The sequence below is a fragment of the Pituophis catenifer genome, unplaced genomic scaffold (genome assembly GCF_029215685.1).
Source record: "Pituophis catenifer annectens isolate HBS135680 unplaced genomic scaffold, rPitCat1.0.hap2 SCAF_6, whole genome shotgun sequence".
Classification (NCBI taxonomy): domain Eukaryota; kingdom Metazoa; phylum Chordata; class Lepidosauria; order Squamata; family Colubridae; genus Pituophis; species Pituophis catenifer.
This window is the reverse complement of record NW_027256886.1, coordinates 33,285,336-33,312,341: the sequence shown is the minus strand read 5'-3', so window position 1 is coordinate 33,312,341 and position 27,006 is coordinate 33,285,336. Positions and strand designations below refer to the sequence as shown.

General features: G+C 35.8%; 1 protein-coding gene across 1 annotated transcript in view; it reads left to right on the top strand.

Annotated features, from left to right (window-relative positions):
• Nucleotides 1-27,006, top strand: part of CLSTN2 (calsyntenin 2) — a 250,974-nt gene that overhangs the window by 151,013 nt on the left and 72,955 nt on the right. Inside the window, exons 3-5 of the mRNA XM_070945192.1 lie at nucleotides 11,009-11,204; nucleotides 12,444-12,652; nucleotides 18,708-18,857. Coding sequence (XP_070801293.1) covers nucleotides 11,009-11,204; nucleotides 12,444-12,652; nucleotides 18,708-18,857 — 555 coding nt within the window. The remainder of the gene's footprint in view (nucleotides 1-11,008; nucleotides 11,205-12,443; nucleotides 12,653-18,707; nucleotides 18,858-27,006) is intronic.

Below are 27,006 nucleotides of genomic sequence, written 5' to 3'. Positions count from 1 at the left end.
ACATAGCATTATTAAATGCTACGGAGATTCCTGGAGAAACAGATTATTTATGGAAATAGAATTAATAACTCTTACTAATTATCTGTGGTAGAACCAGAATAATATCACCCTTACATTCCTATTTGATTACTCAGAGGCTTTCAAAATTGAGGTATTTTTTTTTTAGTTGTCTTCATGGGTTAGGAATGGAAATCACTATTACTGTGGTTATCCTTCCTGAAGGGCAAGTTCCATTTGTGGGAAAGGAGAGAGATTACACCCTAGGCCTTTTAAGTAGAAAATGCCAGAGAACACCCTCTCATCCCATTCCTGGGTAAGATCATCCATGGCATGTGATCAATATCAGTTAGCTGATGATACCAACTATACATCTTAACCCTAGTTGAATACGATATGTTGTAAAAGGTCTATACAGATGTTAGAAATGTACAGGTTTGGATGATCAAGAATCTATATGAAATCTAATCAATAAAAAGAAGAACAATTTGAGACTGAATCCCAGCAGGAATAGTGGCTTTGGTTTCAAAGTCCTGCTTATTCTAATGATAATGCATTGTTAACTCTGAACATAGCTGCACTCCCCTACACAATTAGTTTGAACAGCAGTCATTGACAGCAAATGGCTGCTTTGTACAAGAAGACCTTCATAGAAATAACTATTTTGTGTACCAATCACAGTCTTTCTAAAACAGCAGGCAATACTTCTTCACCACTCATGCCCTAACCACTTATTGATTGGATCATTGCAATGTACAGGAGCCTGCCCTTGAATGAAATCAGAAATTACATTTGGTCCAGAATGAAGCAGATTGGATAGGGATAGCTACATTTCATTGTAGTATCTCTGCCCTAAGACAGGGATGTCAAACTCAATTTTATTGAGGGCCGCATCAGGGTTATGTTTGACCTTGGGGGGGCCACAGTGGGCATGGCCAGGGTGTGTGTGGCCAGCTCGATGTCACTCATGTCGGAGGTGCCTGTGTTGGCCCGAGCCCTTTGCCAGAGAAAATGGGCTCCCAAGCTCTGTTTTCAGCTGTGACAAATTCCTGCAGCATGCAGCCCTCCCGAGCTCCATTTTTGCTGGCAGAAGCACTGCAGACTGGTCCTTCGCTATTTCCAGGGTGGCCCCATGGACCAGACCTAAGCACCCCATGGTCCAGCCCTCAGGCCTTACGTTTGATAACCCTGCCCTAAGAGATGCATTAGTTGCCAGTTGGCTTCTTTAAAGCCCTTAATCATTTGGAATCTAGGTATCTGTGGGATCACTTTCTCCAGTCACATTTATCTACCCAATATCATCCAGTACAATGGGCTCATTACACATTTCCTAAATTAGAATTCTTCCCTTACAGAGGCCATGTAAGTCAGCCTTCACGTTCACCAGCATCCTTTCTTTTGGAAAGCGTTTTACTACACACACACACACACACACACACACACACACACACACACACACACACACACACATATATATATATATATATATATATATATATATATATATATATATATATGTGTGTGTGTGTGTGTGTGTGTGTGTGTGTGTGTGTGTGTGTGTAGTAAAACGCTACATATATATATATATATATATATATATATATATATATATATATATATATATAAGATTTGATTTACCCATCCATTCTAGAAATAGGTGAAAGCCTGATTTTTTATCAAGTTATAAAATGAAGAAAGTTGGATATTTGTAATTCCTTTGGGGTATTTTATTATTAATAATGGTTTTCAATGTCCCAATTCCTTAGGACATTGTATAGATGTCTTATACTGACTATATGATTTTAATCCCATTTATATATTGTGGTGTACTATGCTGGTCAGACTTGTGAATTAGAGTGGCCTATAATCGTAAAGAAAATGAAAATAAACTACTCAACTTTAGAAACAGATTTAGATTTTTTTCAAATTATAAACACTAGTTCAGACTAATCACATAGACATCTTTGGAGACAAATATTCTTGTCTATTTAGAGATTATGAATATAACAAACAACTTAGATATATAACAAAACATTTGAATTTGGGCAATTCAATTTGACTGATTTAATGAAATTGATTTGCCACTATACAAATTTGGTTATATTGAATTCTTTTTGTATTTCTTTTAAGAACATATGATCTTATTTTAAAATAAAGTTTGCCATACTTTTACTTTTCTCTTGCACTCCGTCTCTCTCTGTCTCTCTCTTTTATTGCTTAAAGTGAGAATGGATGATATATGCATTCATGTAGTACATGAATCCCAGTCTCTAAATACCAAATGAAAGCCAAATTGTAGGCTGAATACCAGTGGTGGGTTGCCCCCCGATTTGGACCGGTTCTATAGAACTGGTAGTAAAACCGGTGGGAGGTTCTGCTCACTGACCCTGATGTCATTAGAAGCGATCTGCGCATGTGCAGAAGCTTCTGCGCATGCACTGAAGCAATGCGCGTGCGCTCCCGTTGCGAACCAGTAGTAAAGGTAAGTAGAACCCACCCCTGCTGAATACGTATTTTTTCTACTTTTCTGTCCTCTGTTGTGACCAGCCTTCTTAACCCAAATTTATATATTATTATTAGCCACTGCCACCCTTAACTGTATTGTGTAGACAGAAATTGACTGATTCAGAAATAAATATTTTAAGATAAAATCCGTTGCAAGCAATGGAATTTAAGTTATTCATGGATTCAACTGAATGCAGAAACATGGAGCTACAAATTGTCTTTTTGTGTGTCACATTTATTGAATAGGAAAGAATAGCAGGTGATGTGAACAAGAAAACTGTGCCAATTGAACCAGACAAATTAACCTTAAGAGTAAAAGATTTATTTGCAAACATAGCTACTTAATTAGAATTAATTTGCCATTGCCTTCAGTGTTCCTTGTTAAGAAGGGAAGACTGTAAAGCAAAATAATCTTCAGGATACTGAAATCTTGACAATGCTCATTTTTTATATTCATGGATACATGTTGTTTTAAAAAATGTATGTGTGCATATCAGAGAAAAATAGAGGAAAAAATGTGATATGACTATTTCTAAAAGGAAGTTCAACCGGACTAGAACTGTTCACAAATGGCATTTTTGCCTGATTTTTTTTTTAAATCAAGCTTTATTTTTTTAAAAAAAATATACAAACAGAAATAAATGAAAAAGAAAGATAAAACTATCAGGTGCATAAAGAAGGGCTTATAAATGTGATAATATAACTGTTCAATGAAGAATTGCAATTAACAAATATATAAAAATGATATATACTATGTCATTTAAGAAACAGAAAATAGACTGCAAAATTCAGATATCAAGTAGAAACTGTGCTGTGATCAGCTATGCTGAAATAGAATTGTGATACATTCTTTGAAAAAGAAATTAAAACAAACCTTGTAAATTTAATTTAATTTAATTTAATTTCCAATTTATATACCGCCCTTCTCCCTGAGGACTCAGGGCGGTGTACAGCCAAAATAAGAACATAGAATACAAATATTAAAAAACAGTTAAAAATATATATAAATTTGGCCCAGAATTTAAGAAATCACAAACCGATTAAAAGAATTTAAAAAATTTCTTCTTGAGACAGCCTGGCTTGCTGGAAAAGATGGGTTTTAAGGGCACGACGGAAGGCACTGAGGTCATGGATTCTCCTTATCTCAGGGGGCAACTGATTCCAGAGGGTAGGAGCCCCCACAGAGAAGGCCCTCCCCCTGGGGGTCACCAGCCTACATTGTTTGGCTGATGGCACCCTGATGAGGCCCTCTCTGTGGGAGCGCAGGGGTCGATGGGAGGTCGTCGGTAGCAGCAGGCGGTCTCGCAGATAGCTAGGCCCTATGCCATGGAGCGCTTTAAAGGTGATGACCAACACCTTGAAGCGCACCCGGAAGACCACCGGGAGCCAGTGCAGCTCGCGCAGGAGCGGTGTTACATGGGAGTGCCATGTTGCTCCCATCACTACCCGTGCTGCTGCATTCTGGACCAGTTGGAGCCTCCGGGTGCTCTTCAAGGGGAGCCCCATGTAGAGAGCGTTGCAGTAGTCAAGGCGAGAGGTGACGAGGGCGTGAGTGACTGTGCACAAGGAATTCCGATCAAGAAAGGGCCGCAACTGGCGAATCAGGCGAACCTGACAAAAGGTCCCCTGGTTACAGCCATCAGATGTTCCTCCAAGGACAGCTGCATATCCAGGAGGATTCCCAGATTGTGAGCCCTTTCAGTGGGGGCCAAAGACTCGCCCCCAATAGTCAGTGATGGAGTCAACTGGCTATATCGGGATGCCGGGAGCCACAGCCACTCTGTCTTGGAAGGGTTGAGTTTGAGCCTGTTCCTCCCCATCCAGATGGATAATGAATAATGAATAAATGAATAAATAAAAAGAATAGTCTGTAAACATTATTGAGAAACTACTTGCTTTCAGATTATATTTTTCCCATCCATTGTTCCATGTTTTCCAGATGTGGCTTCACATTGTTCTCAACAGATAATAACTTTAGTAAATAATAATATTATTGAGAATACAACAGACAGGCACCAGTCACATACTTAAGAATTGCACTAATAAAGATAAAAAAAAATCTGGATAGTAGATATAGCAATACCAGGATACAACAGAAGAAAAAGAACTGGAGAAGATAACAAAATACAAAGACCTGCAAATAGAAAGATTGTGGGGTAAAAGAAAGCAAAGGTACTACAAATAGTTACAGGTGCCTTTGGTGAAATGTCAAAACATCTGGAACACCACTTGATCACCATCAACACTGACAAAATTACTATAAGACAATTGCAAAAGGCAGCTTTACTTGGAAGAAGGTATAGATATAGGAAGTCTGCACACCCTTGTTAAAATGCCAGGTTTTTGAGATGTAAAAAAAAAAATCAGAACAAGAAAAATTCATAATTTTCATAATCACTTCATAATTTTTTCCACATATAATGGAGCATATAATTCTTAAATTCAATTGAAAGAGAACCTGAAATCTTTTAGAAGAAAAAATAACAATAAAAATACTATTTTGTATAGTGAATATAATACCAAATACTCTTCAAGGGTACTTCAATGGCTTTTGAAACAGAGACGAGCACTGCCTCCTATAGATAGTTAAGACTGGCAGAATAAAACCCATGGCGACTCCTTTCTTTCTTCATGGGTAGCCCCATATATTGCAGTAATTCAACTAGGAGCATGAATGACTATGTTCATGATCCAGGAAAGGGCACAACTGGCACTCCAGATATGCAAAGGCTCTCCTAGCCACAACTGTCACCTGCTCTTTGAGCAGGAGTTGTGAGTCTAGGAGAACCCCCATATTGTGCACTCGGTCTGTCTAGGTAGTGTAACCTCATTCATAACTAAGGATGATAGAACCACCCCCACGCAGGGAGGGCTGAGGTCTCTTGAATGCATAACCATATTCTTATCTGGATTCAGTTGAAGCCTGCTGTCCCCCATCCAAATCCGTAAAGCCTCCATGCACTACTAGAGGGTAACGACAGCAACACTTGAATCACCATGGATAGAGTTGTAAAGTTTGGTATCATCAGTGTATTGAAGAGTCTTCATCCCATAATGTTGTATGTCCTCACCCAACAGCTTCATGTAGATATTAAAAAGGAGCAGAGAGAGCACTCACCCCTATGGCATACAGCACAATGAATAAATGGAAGGAGGGGCTACCCAAGGTAAGAAAAGAGATGATTATGGAACACCTGGCTACCATGAAGTCTTTAAATCTCCAGGACCAGCCTTGAAAGAACTTGTAGATGTCATCAAAGAGCCTCTTTCATGCAGAATATACATAATGCCAGAGCACTGCAGAAGGGCAACTGTCCAACAATTGTTGTTCTTATCATTAATAAGGATTGATATGATCTAGACAAATTCTGAAACCAATTGTTAAGAAGTCACTTTGTCAGCACTATAATCTGTTGATCAAAATATGTTGATCCAGCAGTTTGGGATAGATTATATAGAAATAGGTAATCTTGCAAGCACTATTTTAAACTATGTTTCTAGAGTATATACGTCATTTCCTAACACTTAACTGAGCTTGAAGACAACTGGGTCCTGTTTGGGAACTTCAAGAAATGTCACTCACATCTGTGATGTCACATTCTGGGTTACCTGCAATTTTTGGACTATTTACAAGGTCTGCACCACAAAGAATTTTATTATAATCCAACACTAATGTTAATATTTTCACCAAAGCTTGCACTTTTTTTCCTTTATATCAGTTTTATATCCACTTTTGTCCTTTATATCAGTTGTATAAATTGAACATAACCTCAGCTTCATGCTGTTCCTCCCCTCTAATTTTCTTGCACAGTTATGATGAGCAATTCTAATAGTGTTTATATTTTTGTGATCATATAATAGCACTCACATTAGAATCTAGTTAAAAGTATATTCTGCTAGATTCATTTTTAAAAAAATCTTTAAAAAAAACATGTTTTGCAATGCAGCCTTAATATAGCTTCCTTGGTTACATACATATTAACTTGAATAGTTAACGAAGATGAAATGTTTTCATTTTTACTACCATGAATGAACATATTATAGATTTATTTATTTCTGAAATCAGAAATTAATTTCATGATTTTCATTATTGAGGTTGGGTTAATTAAAAACGTTCTTATTTTATTGCCCTTTTCTAAATTATTGGAACAATTTATTATTTTAGAGTTTTTTACACCATTACATTTTATTGGTTTGTGCTGTGCATAGTTTTAATTTTTATGTTCTCCATTCCATTAATTTCAAATTTAATATTAAAATATAATGATGATTCAATTTCAGTATTACAAGCATGAAAACCTGGAAAAAACTATGATCTAAGAAAAGGGGAAAAAAATGTTCTTTTGAGACAGTTAAAAACATTTAGTCTTATTTCTATATAATAAAAAATTTACTGTATTTAAGAATCTTGCCTAACATTAACATTAATTTGAACATGTCTGCTATTATTTTGTGTTATAAAGAAATCCTAGGATGTAATTCACTTCAGGTATTTGCCAGATTTCTTGGCTTCATCATCATTAATGCATGGATGAATGGATAATTCTATTGTATATATGCATACTGTATGTCTATAAGTGTTTGCGTATCTGTCTGTATACAAATGAGAAAGCAAGTGCAGTATAGTATCTAAGATACTAACTAGGAGAAGGGTTCTAATTTTTCTTCAAAATATATTTGAAGCATATTGCTGAAGACAATTTAATTGAAATTCTCTGGTATTAAAGGTGCAATATTTAGGATATTATGGATATTATTCCTCAATTTAATGCAATTATTAACCTGTTCTGTAATTAATGAGTTGTTGCACTCATTATACTGCATAGTGATAATGTGGTTTTCAATAAAATGAGACAAATGCTGGAAATATTTCTAAAGTAAACAATTTCCCTTGTTTTACTTCCATAAAACTATTTTTATTTTAGAAACTGCCAAGTTTTAAATTCTGAGAAACTGGGCTGTGTGGTCGATATAGTAATAAAAACAAAACTCAAAACCCATGATTTTTATTGCTGTATTATACATCTACAGGGTAACTTCATTTATTGCAAAGCACACTGAGACTTATTTTCACAAATTCACTCCATTATGCCATTGTTACTTTCCTAGAAGCATCACAGAGAAATACAAGAAGTCAGCAGTATTAAAATGAAGATGTTGCTAGAAAAAAAAATGATAAAATAATACCTTTTCTGTATGTTTAAGTTGCCCTCATGTTCCAAAATTTCTGTGATAGCTAGACATATTTGAAGAAATCTCATCTTCCCCCAGAGTTATGTATAATAACAGACCTCTGGATTTTTCGTCGGGCCCTGAAAACCTATTTATTTCAACTAGCTGGGCTGGCTTGAGCTAATTTTAAATTGATTTTAAATTGGGTTGTTTTAATTTACGGCCAGAATATTTAATTATTTTAATACTGTTTTTTAAATTTTGTATGCTTTGTTTTTACTTAGGCTGTGCACCGCCCTGAGTCCTATTTGGAGAAGGGCGGTATAGAAATTTAAACAAATAAATAAATAAATAAATAATAAATGTAATGATCTGCCATTCTTAAAACTGTCCTGTTGCCTATCTACTGCTCGGGTGACTGACTTATTCTCGTGTATTCACCAATCCTGTTCTCCTTAAGAATTGGCATACTATCAATATATTTATATATGTGTTCATTCATTCATTCAGCCAGTGTGGGCCACTTAACTCCTGAAAAAAGCAGTTCTCCAAAATTAATTAATATTAATATTAAATTAATATTTGGCACAGTCATAATCATTATTCATAATTAAACTTTGAATAAAAGAAAGCAAGGGAAAGAGGTACATTACAGTTAAAGTCTTTGAATGTATTAAAAGAAGAAAGGATAATTCAAACTTGGTTTCAGTATGGACAGCTGCAAGCTAGATGGAAAGAGGATCAGAAAATTGGCATCATGCAAAATGAGGAAAACTTGTAAAACAAATCCGAGATCAGAGCCAAATGCATATAAAAAGGTTGTATAACATATTGATAGAAATAGATTCAGAAACGGAGTTAGTTAAAGATTGTATGATAAAATGGGCACAAAATATTGAGGAGCCAATAATGATGGAAACATGGGAGAAAATATGGGTTAGAAATGTAAAATTTACACAAGCCCAAAACTTGAAAGAAAATTTTTACAAAATGTTTTATAGATGGCATCTAGATCCTAAAAAGTTACCTTGTATGTATACAAGCTTGCAATCCAAGTGTTGGAGATGTGAGTGTGATGATGCCACTTATTATCATATATGGTGGACATGTAAAAAAATCAAAGCATTTTGGATAAAAATATGGTGGCTTACGCAAAATATTCTTAAAAAGAAGATAAAGTTTACTCCACAGCTGTTTTTGCTGAGTATAATTACAGATTGTACGGTTATAGAGACTAATTTGATTTTAAATTTAATAACTGCAGCAAGACTTTTGGTGGTGCAGAATTGGAAGAAGGAAGATTTGCCTACTATTGAAGAATGGACACTAAAAGTAATGATTTTAGCAGAGATGGCCAAAATTTCAGCGTATTTGAAGGACCATTCAAATGAAAGATATATTTTGGAATGGAGAAGATGGATTGACTATATTCAAAACAAATATGGGATTAAGAAGTTTCAAATATTTTATGAATGAATAAAAAGACTTTAGAAAGTATTTAAATTTAGTCATGTAAAAGGGGAGTTAAAAGTACAAGAGGGAGATAGGAGTCTATAGATAGTTAGCATATGTTAGTATATGATTGTCAAATGCTATACCCTGTATTTTGCTCCGGGAAGTCGGGGGGGGGGGAGGGTTGGGGAGGGAGGTGGGAGGTGGGATGGAAAAACATTTGTAAAATTCTTTAAAACTTTCTAATAAAAAAAAGGAAAAAAAGCAAGAAAGCAAGATATAAGGTAATTGGTAAAACAAATATCCTAGTACAGCTAAATCAGATCTCAAATGTAACTTACTGGTTGACCACTCCAAAATTAGATCTATATACTCACAGTAATTGCTATTAAACAAAATTTGGCAACACTCCTGCTTATTTCTGTAGGCAGATTTCTTGGAAGAAAAAAGCAGATTTTTCTCATCTGTTTGGTCCAGATGTTAACAAGAGTATTGTTAAATAGAGGTTAGATTAAATATGGGACAACACAACAAAACATGCAAAATGAGCAGGAGCATAAAGGCATATGAATATACTTCCGTATTGAACTATAAATGGCAAAATAATAAATTTAGCCATTGGAAATGTTCTTCTAAGGGGAGCAAAATATTGAGAAAATAATTGGTTTGGTTAAAAGGATTTCTGCAGAGACCACTCTTACGGGAAGAAACTCAGTCTTTCTGTAAATTGGAATTAAGACTATGATGCTTTATTTCTGAAATTGCTTTATCATACCCTGGTTGGAGCAAGAATTAGGGAGGCCTTAAATTCTTCAGTGCTAGTTAAGCTTTAATCAGCATTTTAGCTAGCTGTTTCTCCTGAGAACTTTATAGATAGAAGACCAGATTTTAAGCACAAGAGAACAGTTGTGTTTAGACCATGGAGCATCACTCTTATAAATTGAGCTCTTACATTCTTATACTCAGAGAGCTTCATATCCTTAAGCAAAAATCTCATCAACTTAGTTTTACAGTGGCTGAAACATTACCTTGCTGATAGTAATATAGCATTGTAATCTTTAGAACAGTGATATATTACTTTTTTGCCTTTAATTAAACAGAACAACGAAAAAAAGAGCAATACACACACACACAGCTAGATAGAATAGTGGTTATAGTACTTCCTTTGATGTCAGGTCCCACCCTGTATAACATAATGTTTAATTACACTAATTGGCAATCTGTATTAGATGGTACTGTTTTGCCTACATCCTTTTCCTTCAGATCAATACAAGACTATGTATTGATCAAATATCGACAGCCCATATTTAAAGCTAGCTTCCTTTAGCCAGCACATTACCTTGGATCAATAAGTTAACAAAATTCCCATATATAAACTGGGAAAATTTCTTGAAGCATGGACAATAAATTGCAAATGAGTGATCAAGTAGCTAAATTCTTCATTCTTAGCTGCAGTGGATACTCTTGGCATAGAAAAGATAAGAGTAATTAAAATAACTATATAAGTAGGAAAATATATGAATATCCTGTGAATAGTTCTTTTCAGAAAATGATAGTTATGGAAGTATGGAAAGATAGTGCCCTGAATATGTATGTACACTGAATATACATACACATATGTTTAGGATTCTGCTTTTTTAGAGAAATTTAAAGAAAGAATTTTAAAATTATTTTCAAATTACAACTTTAGTTTGTATATTAATCATGATGAGTCAGTTGATAACATTTCTTAATAATTATATTCAGAAAACTGCTAGTATTGTTTTTGAAACATAAGAATGTTATAAATACCAAAATGTTTCAAACAATGGGTTATAAACTGCTTGCACAATGTCCATATAATTTTTCTGGATTTCTTTTCTTTTTTTTAATTTCTTTATAGGTGAAATCTGTGCTTTTAAAATCCATGGACAAGAAATGCCCTTTGAAGCTGTAGTCCTAAACAAGACATCTGGAGAAGGTCAGCTTCGAGCAAGAAGTCCAATTGACTGTGAATTGCAGAAGGAGTACACATTTATCATTCAGGCATATGACTGTGGCACAGAGCCTAGTGGAACAAACTGGAAAAAATCTCACAAGTGAGTGACAACCAGGAGTATGGGCTTTGGGGTGTATACTTACAATTCAGGCTGAATAGATCCTTCTAATGTTTATCAATGTTGTTAAAAAAGAAATTAAAACAAAATTCTTTTTCATAGGATTGTATGTTAATTTTTTTCTTGCTCTCTAACCAAGTAAAACTGGCTTCTTTAATAGTACATTTACCTAGAATAGCAATTATTTTAAACAGACTAATGTCTGCAATTGTAATAGCTATATACCAGTGATGGTGAATCTTTTTTGACACTGAATGCCCAAACCAGACTGCATGTGCATGCGCATGTGTGTGGCCGTGCCAGAAATCCGAAGACCAGCTGGCCGGTGTGTGCATGCCTGTTTTTTGAGTGTTTTTGGCCATTTTGGGGGGCATTTTCAAGTTGTTTTGGGGGCCGTTTTCTGGGCTGTTTCCAGGCTGTTTTCAGGCTATTTTTGGCCAGTTTTTTTAGCCATCTTCAGGCCATTTTCTGGCATGCCAGAGCCTGCAAAGACCAGCTGACTGGCACGCATGTGCGTGCCGGAAACCAGAAGAGCAACTGGCAATGGCGCACATGCCCACAGAAATGGCTTGCGTGCCATCTCTGGCACCCATGCCATAGGTTCGCCATCACGGCTGTATACTCTCTTTTACCTGTTAGTAAATGATCAATGGTTTTTTGAAATTACTTTATTATTTACTTTGTTGTTACAAAGTTATCACTTTGTTTACATGTCCCAGATTATTTTGATTTCCTTTCATTTTTTTGTGTGTAATTTGTAATATAGATCATAATGTAAACTGATTTTCTATTCTTGATACTTGATTCTTAGTAATTTCTAATCATATTCTAAATGAAAAAGACAAATGTTTGTTGATTTAACAATATGAACATTTAATGTGTTGGTTATATTCAGTATACGTGGCAATCTCAGAATAATATTGTAAGAATTGCAATATTTAACATCCACATAAAAGCAAATAAAATAAAAGAGAAGTGCAGTAAAAAGTGAAGTTAACCCAAAAATTAGTTTAAATAAGTAGTTCATTAAAATACATATTTTAATTCTTTTAACTATTGGCAGGTCTTCAAACTTAAATATTGTCTACCCATTTTTCATATAGAGATTGTATTATTTTTAACAACAATTGTTTATAAAATTTTAGCATAAAATGCAACTATCCATGCTACAGTGGATTTAGAAAATAAGTAGAAATTGAGAATAATAGTTTTTCTTTTTAGAGCCGTGGTCCATATCCAAGTAAAAGATGCTAATGAATTTGCACCTGCTTTTAAAGAAGCATCTTATAAAGCTACAGTGACAGAAGGAAAGATCTACGACAGTGTATTACAGGTAGAAGCCATGGATGAAGATTGTTCTCCTCAATACAGCCAGATATGCAATTATGAAATTGTCACAACTGATGTTCCATTTGCCATTGACAGGAATGGTAAGTGCTTGACATTTGACACATAATGCATTTTTTCGACTATATCCTAAGAGATATCTGTCTAGAAAGCATTTATTTTTCTATCAAAGTTGGTGTTATGGTGGCTTCTAATTTTCCAATTTTATCTTGAAAAAAGAATTGGCTTCAGTTGATTTACCATATTTGTCAACCAATTGCAATTCACTTAAGACAATCCAGCTTAGAATCAATACAACATTATTCAGATTCTACTATTCATTCTGAGTATCTACTGGATGTTTGTTTAGTATTAAGAACTATTTTTGTTTTTTAAAATAACCTAGAGGATTCAATAAGAATACCTTCTTAGAGAAAATTAATTTTAAATTTTAAATTAAAAAGCAAGGAGGAACCATTCTTTTCAGGCACCAGACTCAATTTAATGAAATAGTGAAAAAAATATTTTTTTGCAAAAAAAAAAAAAATTAAAATAATTAACGTCTTACAAGATTTTCAGTCTCAATATATTTATTGAAAACATTTAAGTATTCTGATGTTTCATATTATTAATCATTTATTAATAATGCCAACATGTTATAGGATTTAAATCATTTTAGATGTTTTTATTTTAAAACTTCAGTAGAACCTCAGCTATGAGAGATCTAGTTTACAGATACTTCATTCCCAATATTCCTGATTTTAGTTACAGTAACTGAATTCATTTGTTGTTGTTTTTCAGTGAGTTTAAAGTTTGGAGAGACAAATATAGAATAATTGGGGTTTTTTTTAAAGAAATCCAGATGTCTTTTCCCTAGGTTACATGTCAACCTTATTTTTTCCCATTAATATATTATTGGATACATTCTTTGTTTAAATTATTATATCTTGACTGGATACATTTATTTTGTTTTTCAATAACATACATTCATGTAAAATTATTTCCAGGGTGCGAGAAATAGTGAGGATTTTTATTTCTGAAATTCCATCTGTGGGTTATCAAATTATAAATTGAAAATGAGTGCAGAGCCTTTTTTTTCCTCTTAGAAGCCATTTTATGTTGTACTGCTTTAGTGGAAGCAATTCCCCATTTGACACTGACCCCTACCCCTATCTGAACTGCTTTTTCAAAGTGCATAACTAAGAGTCAGAGGATAATGGGAAAAAGTTAGGACTAGTGAAAATTCAGATGGCAGTTAGAAACTATGTATTCAATGACATTAAAATAATGTCACAGTAATAATACAGTTATGTAAAAACATATTGATGCCCTTTACATGTGATGTATAATGTAGCTACTATCATTTGCTACACTAGGTGCTTTACAGTTATTCATATCGGCCCTGTTCACATTTCAATAGCTTGATTGAAAGACTGATACTTTGCATATTTCTATGAAAAAAGACATTCAATATAAATTTAAATCATGTAATAAAGAACTATTAGCCTAGTTCTTTGTTGAAAATGTTCTAAAACAAAGGGTCATACAGCATACAGTAACTTCTAGATCATTTAAGGAGCTGTAGTTTTTAATTTTCAAGCTTGCTTTTTTTGAGCAATGCAAATATTTTATCTTTGTTATCATGCTTGCTCAGAATTAATTCTGGACAATATTTATATATTCTTTCTATTTTCTGGAATATAAATGCTCAGATTATGAACAGGTATTGTGCTAGACTGGGCTTTTAGAATCTCACTTTTTAAAATTTCCCAAGCTTCTTGAGTTGTTTTCCTCTTGAGGATTCTTATCCATGGAATCCTTCCCAAGTTCTCTCTATGTTTATTGAAATTAGCTCTCTTAAAGTCCAAGACTCTAATTTGACTTTGTTTTACTACTTGTGTTTGCATAATGTTGAATTTCAATATTGCATGATCACTTGCCCTCACGGTTCCTGTAGCTTCAACACCTTCTATCTTTTCATCTCTGTTAGTGAGAATTAAGTCCAATATGTCTGATCCCCTTGTTCCCTTGTTCCCTTCTCTACTTTTTGGGAAACAAAGTTGTCTGCTAGGTTTGTTAGGAACCTGTTGGATCTTCCACACAAACACTGACCAATTTTGCTGTACAGAAGATGGAGAACAATATATTATTTCAACGTCCTCTGAGTCGTATTTCACATTTATACTGTAGTCAGGTCTAGGATTGGCCCTAAGCAATTGAAGCTGCACTACTACTTTACAGAACAACTGTAATCTGGGCATGCTCCTTGATTCCACATATATCTTGATTTCTGGTTTATAATGGTTGTATAATAAGACCTCTTTTGCAAGCAGTATCCATTCTTGAGCCAGTCAAACTTAGTACCACACTTTGGTTACATCCCGACTTACTTATACAATGTGTTTACTCTTGACAAGTGCCTACAGAGACTTCATGTGGAGCAAAATATGTCAACTAGCCAGTAACCAATGGACATAGTGCAATTTTGTTTCATGATATATTTTTTTTGCTTGAGTGCCCCCAAGACGTTATAGCAGGATATAAAATATTAGTTTAATATCACATATCATAATATAACTATAGATCAATATTTCTATATGAAACTGTCTTTTGCTGCAATTTCTTAGCTTTGATTACTGTAATCTTATTTGTGAGCAATAAGATAATGAATACAGAAAAGTGCCCAACATTTAAAAGAAAAGATTAGTCCTTTATAGTTTGCAGTCTCTTGCACACTTATATTTGAACTCCATGAAGCTAGAGATCTCATTGGAAATATTTATTTTCTTTCTTTGTAGGTATTTTGTAGCTCTGGTGATCTTTCATGAATGATTAAAAGGCTGTTTAGAAACCAATCTTCTAAAGCATGTATGTTAGCAGTTGCAACTTTTTATTTAGCTTTAGGGGATATTAAGATTTATGTTATCATCAGGAGTTTATTCATTAAAAGCAGTGTGTTACTTGGGACTGTGGTTATAATATAGGCCAACTGTACAGAGATTTCTTTTAATGATTAGAATGACTGCCATCCTTGGAGGGTGAAGTAAGTTGTTAGCTATTTAGCTGTCACTAGAGCGAGCTAGTTTCCTATATTGTTCTCTTGGAGGCTGTTTTCAAGTTGGCTGGAATCAGTACAAAGTTGATGGAATGAGATTTGGAATGAAACTTTATAGACTAAGTTTGAAATTAAGTACATAGCTAGGGACTGCTTACTGAGGGTGCATGGAATATATCATTATTATGGATTGTGACCATCATTTATATATGAACATAGGACAATACATTTCCTCTTAAAACTTAATTCTTCAATTGAACAAACTAGTTCTGAAATCAGAGAACTGGGATTTCAAATATAAACAAGTCTGGATCTTTTTTTTTCTTCAGTTATGAAAAGAACTATTTTCAATCAATTGATGTAGTTCCAAAATAGAAAAATATTAAAAAAGTGAACTTAAAAGCCTGTAAAAAATATTTTGTATTTATGTAAACATATTATATGTATTAGTTATTTATTTATTCAATTTCTATAGCTTTCTCAGTCAATGTCTCCAGGTGACCGACAATTTAAAAGAAATATTAAAATTAAAAATGCTAAAATATTTTAAAGCGGTAAAACCACTAAAACATCCAGTTTAAATATACATAGGAGCAAGATACTTGGCCAACTAGCAAGACAGTCAGAAATGAGATCCTTAGCACACTTAGTTTGCAAGCATAGGAACATAGCCTGGTTGAGGCTTTATGAAAGGTTGAGGCCTGGTTGAGGCCTATGAAAGGCTAAGAGGGATAGTGGCAGTCTAATTTCCATATATTAGACTGTTGGTATTGAAATATTAGAATTACCTAAAAAGCTGTTGTTGTTTTTTGCCATGGACTTATTCAAGCAGTCTGTGGCAGTCAAAATTGACCTGAAGGCAGATGAAATGATAGATTGCAAGTAGTTAGTTAAATAGTTGCTATCTTAAAAGAAAAGCAGAGTCATATATAAGAAAAATGAGAAAAAGAGGATGATTAAGAATAAATTCAGTTAATCAAATGGAAAGTTTAATAATGGAAAGGAAACAGAAATAACCAATATAGTAAAAAGGAAAGGAAGGATATCTGGAATCAAAATTAGAGATTGATACATTAAGGATCAGATATATGCATATGGGACTTTATTCGCCAAAGTAGGGAAGTTTTAGAGAGCTTAATTAAGAAAACAAAATTAGAAAGTAAATATATAAAGAGACATATTTTTTTAATGTGTTTACTCTTGACAAATGCCGACAGAGACTTCATGTGGAGCAAAATATGTCAACTAGCCAGTAACCAATGGACATAGTGCAATTTTGTTTCATGATATATATATTTTTTTGCTTGAGTGCCCCCAAGACGTTATAGCAGGATGTCAAATATTAAACTAATATTAAACTAAACTAGTTTAAAATATTAAACTAATATATAAAATATTAGTTTAATATCACATATCATAATATAACTCTATAGATCAATATTTCTATATGGAACTGTCTTTTGCTGCTTAACGCATTGTAAGCCGCCCTGAGTCTCCGGAGAAGGGCGGCATATAAATCAAATTAAAAAAAGAAAAAAGAAAGTAATGTCAATCAGTGTGCTTAGTGAACTACTCACAGTTGATGGTGAAGAAGTATGGAAAGCAAATTGTTTTCATGGAATCTGGAACAGATGAAAATGGAGAATACGGTAGAGTAGTAAAGAAAACAAATATTATTTATAGGAAGGAAAGAAATAATTACGTTGGGCAAGTTCATGAAGTCTAAGGGCATTTAATGACAGTGAAGACAGAATATTAAAGGAATGGTCTTACAAAATGAATGGCTATGAAAACAGAACAATAACAAACAGTGAGAGAGAGACACCTTCAAATCATTGCTTGATAATAATTACTATCATGTGAACCGTAAGAAGAACCAATTTGGGCCAAGTAAAAGCTGAATCTTCCCTTTAGCTGAAAGTAGAAATCCAGTTTTCTGATGACGGATATGAAAAAATTCTTTGCAATATTGACTAAACTAAGTGAAGTATTGGTCAAATTTACCATAGATATTGACAAAAGCCTTTAGCAACCAAAATCTTCCCGGTGATGTTGAAGTGAGGAAACTGGAGATGCGACAACAAGAAGCAGCTAAACCTCCAGATTGCCATTGTTGTTGATAATTAGTCCAATCTTTGGCAATTTCCAATACATTCAATACAAGAGCATTGGTGGGGCAGTGGTTAGCATGCACTACTGAAAGAAAACTCTGGAATTCGATCCTGACTGGGCTCGAGATTGACTCAACCTTCCATCCTTCTGAGATCGGTAAAATGAAAACCCAGATTGTTAGGAGCAATGTGCTGATACTGGAAAGCACTCAGAGCAGTAGTCGGTTGCCCCCGGTTCAGACCAGTTTGCAAGAACCGGTAGTAAAACCGGTGGGAGGCTCGGCCCACCGACCTGGACGTCATCAGAAGCATGCATGCAGCCCCATTGCAAACTGGTAATAAAGGTAAGTAGAACCCACCCCTGACTCAGAGAGTGCTGTAAAGTGCTGTGGAGCAGAATATAAGTCTAAATGCTATTACTATTGGTATTGTAAGAAAAAATTTTAACATGATAAATTCTCCCAGACACGAGGCAATTATGGAAGAACAGAATTATTGAAATTATGACTAAATTAAATTTGCTGAATGTGCTATGTGGCTTGTTAATTTATCAAAGAGAGATTGTATCTATACATATTCTTTCATGTTGCATTGGTCTAGAGATGTGACCTTAATGCAAAGAGTAGTACATATTTTGGTCACAAGTGCTGTATTTAGTATGTTTTGTATTTCAAATTATACTTGTAATACTTTGCTATTTTCTTTGTGTCTGATGAACCTAATGTGAAGAGTCAGGTCCCACCATGTATAAGATGATAGTTTGATTGTAATGTTCTGGAAAACTTTGAGAAAAAGAAAATAAAAAGTACAATTTAAGAAAAGGTCCCATGAAGTTCAGTCTTTCTTCTAGCTTTTTGTCCCTATTTCCTTTTATATAGAAATTATTTTGTATACTACTGGCAATTATTATAGGTTTCATTATAGTAAATTGCACCAGTACAGTAAGTTGGCAATGAAATAATAGCTTTTTATTGTTCTGTGTTATACCTACAGGGAATATCAGAAATACTGAAAAGCTCAGTTATGACAAAGAGCATCAGTATGAAATAATGGTAACAGCTTTTGACTGTGGGCAGAAACGTGCAACTGAAGATGTCCTGGTACGTGTTGAAGTTAAGCCTGTGTGTAAACCTGGATGGCAAGGTAATAATTGTGTATCATTAAATGTAAGTGTTAATTTAATTATACATTTTTTACTGGAAATAAAGAAGAATTAAAGAATAAAGAAATTAAAATAACAAAAGCTTAATAATAATTCAGTTTTTAGCTTTTAAAAAATAGAGTATACAATTTATTTGGTCAATGCTGGTTATAATTTAATATTCTTTAAAAATTATGAAGTTGCCTAAATTAAGCCATTAGTAAAAAATGCTTGGCTCCTTGTATATGTCTTCATTACTAGTTTTCATTCAACATCTACAGTAATTTACTAACTATTAGTTGGTTTTCTTCATGTCTCAGTCCTATTCAAAACATGTATGCTGAAAGTGGGGAATAAGTCAGACAATACTATATTGACAATACTGTTGTGGTTGGTCCTTGTAATGTCAGTGTATCAATCTATCATCTGACACAATTAGCCCATTGCTGCTGCAGAAAAGTTGGGACACAATTGGAATTCAATAGTTGAAGCAACAATTCAATGCAATTGAGCAAAGAAATATACCTCAAATGCCTGGATCTATTAGCACTACTATTCTAAATTTACAAAGTCTATACAATTTTAAGGATAGTAAATAAGAACAGTATGAACTGTCATTAAAAATTTAGATAAAGTAAAAGCTTCCTGTCAGTTAAAGCTTTCTGATTATTTCTGGACATATTCATGTAGCCTCTCAAGAATATGATCATAGTTTGCCAATTTTTTTTCTGATTTTTAAAAAATGCCCATCTAACCTCAGATATCAAACTCACTGCATCATGTTGCCTCATATGATATTTTGTGACCTTTTTCCCCTTTGTGGAGCTGGGATGGGCGTGGCCTGTGCATGATGCATCTGGCCCACAGGCTGCCAGTTTGACACCTCTGATCTAGCCTATAGTCATAGAATTTCCTTATAATTCTTCCCAACCCTGTTTGGCTCTTTGGTTTCAATCACAGTCAGTTAAGATTGCTGTTTTCTCTAAATAAATAATCATAATTAACTGATCAGCTGCAGTATAATCAAACACCTGCCATCAGCAGTAAAAGTGATCACCAATGATGTTAATAAAACCAATAAAACCAATAACCATGGTGCTTAAGATTGTCACTACTGCTGTTTTACCCTTATTACTAGTGTCATGGCTAAAGCTATGTATACAGAAGCTTGGTGAACATTTTTCAGTTGTTTCTGACTTTCATAAATGAGCAGTGAGTAGGTTCAGAATAGTAATAATGCCAATACAATGGGCTGACACTAGCCCAAATAATAATAATAATAATAATAATAATAATAATAATAATAATAATAATAATAATAATAATACATTAGCCGAAAACTAACATTACACTACATTAGCCGAAACTAACCAACTGACGTATGCAGCAGCTGTCATAACCACCAAAGAACTGGGGTTGAAAATACAAAAGAACCAAAGAGGGAAGAAGGGGAAGCCTAAGTGGAAAATTCGGTTAGAATTGAAGATCAAAAAAGTACGTGGAGATTTGAGCAACTTGAAGAACCTAAGGCAAGGTCAGCTAAAGAACAAGCAGGTCAAAAGCAGCCTGGAAGCAAGATACGATCTAAGGAATAAGGAGATTGCAATAGTAATTGAAGAGCTGAAGCAGAGGGTTGTTGCCATCGCTGAAAAGATTAAAAGGTATGAAAACCGAGTAACTCAGTTCAAGGAAAACTCACAGTTCAGAGCAAATCAGCACCAGTTTTATAAGAATTTAGAAAATGGAAATGGAGTAACAACAAATGAAAAGCCTGATAAAGAGAAAGCTCTGAAATTCTGGAAGAATTTGTGGGAAAACAACAAGAAGCACAACAGAAATACAAAATGGATCAAACAGGTTGAGGACTCTATTAAAATGCATAAAATGGAAGAGGTGAAAATAACAAAAGCAATGGTGCAAAGACAGTCAAGAAAAGTGAAGAACTGGAGTGCACCTGGACCGGATGAGCTGCATGGCTTCTGGTTAAAGGCACTTACAAGTCTGCACAAAAGATTGGCAACCGAGATGAACCAGATCCTAAAAAAACCTGAAAATGATGAATGGATGACAACTGGAAGGACATTTTTGATCCAAAAAGATAAAGAAAAAGGAAAGGACCCTGGAAACTATAGGCCAGTCACCTGCTTGCCAACAACATACAAGCTTCTTACTGGTATTATTGCAAACCAAATCTATGGATACCTGGAAAGAAATAACTTGCTTCCTGTAGAACAGAAAGGATGCTGCAAAAACTCAAGAGGAACAAAAGATCAATTGCTGATCGACAAGCTAATCCTAAAGAACTCAAAGAAAAGACGAACCAACCTGTTCATGGCTTGGATAGACTATAAGAAAGCATTTGATTCAGTTCCCCATAGCTGGATCAAGAAATGCCTGGAAATATTAGGCATCAGCAGCAACATACAAAAATTCATGGAATCTTCAATGAACCTCTGGAAAACAAAACTTATGGCTAATGAAGAAGAACTGGGTGAAGTTGAAATTAAACGAGGCATTTTCCAGGGTGATTCCCTTTCACCCCTACTTTTTATACTCTCAATGCTACCACTGACAATCATTTTGAAGAAGATGAACTGTGGATACGAACTTGCAAAGAAAGGACTGAAAATCTCGCACTTGATGTACATGGATGATTTGAAGCTGTTTGGTAAAACAAAAGCTGAACTGAATTTATTAATTGAAAACACAAAAGAATTCAGCCAAGACATTGGTATGCAGTTTGGAACTGACAAATGTGCAACAATAGCAACCAAAGCAGGCAAGATCATAGAAGAGGATGGAATAGAACTAGAGAATGAAGAAATGATAAAGGCAGTAAAATCAGAAGAAGGCTACAAGTACTTGGGGATTTTAGAAGCCTCTGACTTAATGCATAATAAAGTCAAGGAATTAACTTCAGCCAAGTACATTCGACGAATTCGTAAGATATTAATGTCCAAATTGAGTGGAGGAAACATCATAAAAGCCATAAATACCTGGGCTATACCTGTGATTAGACACTCTGCAGGAATAATTGACTGGACCCAGATGGAGTTAGACAATTTGGACAGAAAAACAAGGAAGCTTATGACAATGAATCATGCCTTGCACTCTAAAAGTGATGTTGACCGATTATATTTACCAAGAGCAGAGGGTGGTCGAGGACTCCTACAAGTAAAGCAGACTGTGGAAGAAGAAAAATGCAGCTTGAATGGTTACATCCAGAAAAGTGAAGAACCAATGATTAAGGAAGTAAATAAAGGAGGCCTTTTAAAGACAACTAAAACAAAAGCAGAATATAAGAAAGAAGTAATTGAGCAGCGAGCTGAAAATTGGAAACACAAAGCTCTGCATGGCCAATACTTGAAAAGTATTGAAGGCAAAGCTGACCAGAAACTAACTTGGAACTGGTTAAGATCAGGAGTACTGAAAAAAGAAACAGAAAGCTTTATTTTGGCAGCTCAAGAACAAGCCCTAGCCACAAACTGTATGAAGGCAAAAATTCAACATGTTACCACCAACAGCAAATGCCGCCTCTGCAATGAAAAAGAGGAGACAGTTGACCACCTGATCAGTGGGTGCAGCAAAATTTCACAAACTGACTACCTACAACGCCATGACTGTGCTGCTAAAATCATTCACTGGAAATTGTGCTAGAAATTTGGATTTGAGTACAGCAAAAACCACTGGGAACATCAGGTTGAGAAAGTTTTAGAGAATGAGAAACTCAAGATCTTGTGGGACTTTAGGATTCAGACTGACAGGCACTTGGTCCACAACACACCTGACATAACAATAATTGAAAAGAAAAAAGTATGGTTCATTGACATTGCAATACCTGGTGATGCACGAATTGAAGATAAGCAGCAAGAAAAAATCACAAAGTACCGGGACTTACAAATTGAAGTTGAGCGACTGTGGAAAAAGAAATCGTGTGTTGTCCCGATTGTAATTGGAGCCCTCGGAGCAATACCCAAAGGGCTACCCCGCTATTTAGAAATTCTAAATTTGCCGGACTTGAACATTTTGACTCTACAAAAAACCACCTTACTTGGAACAGCTTACATCCTCCGACGATACCTTAACAGTTCCTAGGTCCTTGGTTAGGACTCGAGCTGCTGAGCTATTAACCAGCCTCAAAGGCTGTGAATCTCACTAAAGATTAACCAATAAATAATAATAATAATAATAATAATAATAATAATAATAATAATAATAATAATAATAATAATACCTTAAAAATGGGTGTGTTCTCACCAGAGATTTGGAACAGAATGTGTTCTGCTCAGCAAAAGAGTCACTTAAAATTCTAACTTTTCCATTGTAGTAGCACTGGCATCCATGCCAAGCTTCAGTAATTTGAAAATATATCCAAAGAGTAATCCCATTAGTATCTACAATTAGGGCTGAAACTTGAAAGTTGAGTTGGTAGGTTGAACAGAGCCTTATGATGTTTTAATTCAGCCCATGGGATCAGATTTATATTTAGATTCAAAATACAGGTAATAAATTGTTTTATCATGTGAATTTATCCTTTTCAAAAGAAAGAATAATTAGGCATGTTTTATGTTTTGTATATAGCATGCAATAACAGCCAAGTTATTTTTAGCATTTGTCTTTGTGACTGATTAAGTATCAAGCTTGACCTATTTAATGATCCATTGAGATCAATGCAAAGGTAATATAAAAGTATCTCACATATTTAGGTCACATTCCTTTCCAATGTTCCCAGGTGATTGAAAAGATTTTTTATAGAGAGCAATAATTGTATAATCTTGAACAGAAATATAAATATGGCATATTTCTTTTCCATATTCCGATTTGTGAATTAATGTGTAAGGTTTTTCTGGCTAGCATTTGCTGATGATATACAACATAAGAATACATATATTATATGTAAGTCTTAAGGCTACAAAAGTCAAAAGTGCTTGTCCTTGAGAGTGAGATCTTTTTTTTTTCAAAGTGAACTTTCAACTTTTATTGTAAATGTTGGCAGAGTTAATATAATTTGGGACTAGTTTTTAGTAATTTGTCCTTCCTAATCTCAGCTGTTACAACTTTCTTGACTCACTGGTATGCAGATTGATAATGTTTAATTCAATCTTCTCATTGGGTACAGAATTTTAAATAGGTTTATATAAAAAGTTGGATATAAAAATTACACAATTTCAATTAACAATCTGACTTTATTTTTTAATTTTTAAATAAGTAAATAAAGGCAAATATATTAAAAGGAAGTTTGTGGAAGAAACATTTTCATAAATTTTCTCATATCAAAATATCTGTGTTGATTTAGGACTGTCATAATAAATCTTGCTTCTTTGCATATTGTCCCAAATCACAGAGGATAACACAATCTATGAATCATGACAGAAAGCACATCTAAAAGCCTTCATAGCCATTGAACTGTGCAGTATTTGTTGTTGTCTGATCTGACTCAGATCAAGCTTAGGCAGCTTTTTTTAAAAATAAACCTTTGCTTCTACCAGCCTACATGAATATACATCTATACACTCACATAAACTATGAAATAGCTTTGCAAAAAATATAGAGAAATACTATCATTTTCTAAATGTTGGTACCCTTAGGACAGAGAATTGTCATTAGATTGGTTGGAGTATCTGCAGGGATTCACATTTTTTTTTCTTTATTCTCGGAAACAGTGCCGTTCTCTGGAATGTTCTTTGACAGTTTCAACCCTTTCTTATCCAGAACAGGGTCTTATAGCCCCACCTTTTTCAATTCTTCTAATGACAAGTGCCAGAAATATGAGCAGGTTTTCCTATCATGTTGAGGTGGGAAATCTTGTAGTATAAATGCTGAAAGAAGTCTTAACAAGATTTTAAAAATAAAAAAAAGAACTTTCCCCACAAAATTCCATATGAAATTTAATCCTGTTGCGCTTGAAGAAATATAGGCAGGTCTCTTGAAGTATTAAGCTCATCTATCTGTGAATGAGATCCATGTCCTTCCTGGCTAGTTAAGGTATAGTGGGAACTGGAGAAATTGTGAAATGGGTGTCATAGTAGTGCTTGTTATGTCATTCAGTGGCTTTGGGACATTTTCTTTGAATTTTAATTGACATTATTATTGACTTTTAATGTTATTGTTATTGGTCTGTTTATGTTCAATTTTAATTTCCATAGCTATACATTGTTTCTATAGTGAGATGGGCAGTCTTATAAATTTATTAATAAATAAGTCCATATCCATCACACACCCAACCACTTTATATTCATGCCTAGTTTTGCTTTCACTTCACAAAAATATTAAATTTACTCACAAAAATGATAGTATTATGAAATATAAATTCTATGTCCAGTGAGCAGAGGCCAAGAAAGAAAAAGTTCATTTAGTAGCAATTGTATCTCTCTCATTGAGGATATAGGGGATATAGCCATCGAACCCTTGTCATGGTCTGACCACTCGCTCCTTCGACTGGACTTTCTAACCGCTGCACCCCGCTGCAGGGAAGCGGGACTGACCAGGTGGTTCCGCCCCAGGTGCCTGATGGACCCTGATAGGTTCCAGATGGAGCTTGGGCCATTTCCTGAGACTCTGGCTCATGACTTGGCTGAAGACCTGGTGGCTGCCTGGGATAGTGCAGCTGCTGGGGCCTTGGACCGTGTTGTGCCTTTGTGGCCTCTGACCCGGCACCGAACTCACCTAGCTCCTTGGTTCTCCGAGGAGCTTAGGGAGATGAAGCGCCGGAAAAGACGCCTGGAGAGTAGTTGGAGGACCAGCCGCTCCGAATCTGACCGAACACTGGTGAGGTCTCATATTAAGACCTACCTAGTGGTGATAAAAGCGGCGAAAACTAGCTATTTTGCCGCTCTTATCGCGTCATCAGATAATCGCCCGGCCGCCCTATTTAGGGTGACCCGCTCCCTCCTCCACCTGGAAGTGCAGGATGACCCCTTGCAGGACCGAGCTGAGGATTTTGTGCAGTATCTGTATGACAAAATCGCTCAGATTCGGGAAGGACTGGCCTCTGACTGGGTATGTCCGGATGGGATGACTGAGGCAGGTCTTGAGAGTGTTATCTGGGGGGAGTTCGATCCTGTGGCTCCCGAGGACATGGACAGGGTCCTGGGATGGCTGAACGCGACCACATGTTTATTGGATCCGTGTCCCTCCTGGTTGGTACTGGCTTCCCGGGAGGTGACACGAGGCTGGCTCCAGAAGATTGTTAACGCTTCTTTGAGTGAGGGGGTCCTGCCGGCCGCTTTGAAAGAAGCGGTTGTGAGGCCCCTCCTCAAGAAGCCCTCTCTGGATCCGGCTGTTTTGGCTAACTATCGTCCAGTCTCCAACCTTCGCTTCGTTGCGAAGGTTGTTGAGAGTGTGGTAGCGCAACAGCTTCCCCGGTACCTGGATGAAGCTGTTTATCTAGACCCACTCCAGTCCAGCTTCCGGCCTGGGTACAGCATGGAAACAGCATTGGTCGCGTTGGTGGATGATCTCTGGAGGGCTCGGGATAGGGGTTGCTCCTCTATCCTGGTCCTGTTAGACCTCTCAGCGGCTTTTGATACCATCGACCATGGTATCATGTTGCACCGGTTGGCAGGGTTGGAGGTGGGGGGCACGGTTCTGCGGTGGTTCTCCTCCTACCTCTCTGACCGGTCGCAATCTGTGTTGACAGGGGGGCAGCGGTCGACCCCGAGGCACCTTGCTTGTGGGGTGCCACAAGGGTCGGTCCTCTCGCCCCTCCTGTTCAACATTTATGTAAAGCCGCTGGGTGAGATCATCCGTGGCTTCGGGATGGAGTTCCATCAGTACGCTGATGACACCCAGCTATACATCTCCACCCCAGGCCACCCCAACGATGCCCTTGAAGTGATGTCCCAGTGCCTGAAGGCCGTGCGGGCCTGGATGGGGAGAAACAGGCTCTGACTCAAACCCTCCAAGACCGAGTGGCTGTGGCTTCCGGCGTCCCGATATAGCCAGCTGATGCCATCGCTGGCTATTGGGGGCGAATCACTCACACCCACGGAGAGGGCTCGTAACTTGGGCGTCCTCCTGGACGTACGGCTGTCTTTAGAAGATCATTTGATGGCCGTGGCCAGGGGGGCTTTTTATCAGGTTCACCTGATACGCCAGTTACGCCCCTTTCTAGATCAGGACTCCCTACACATGGTCACTCAGGCATTCGTC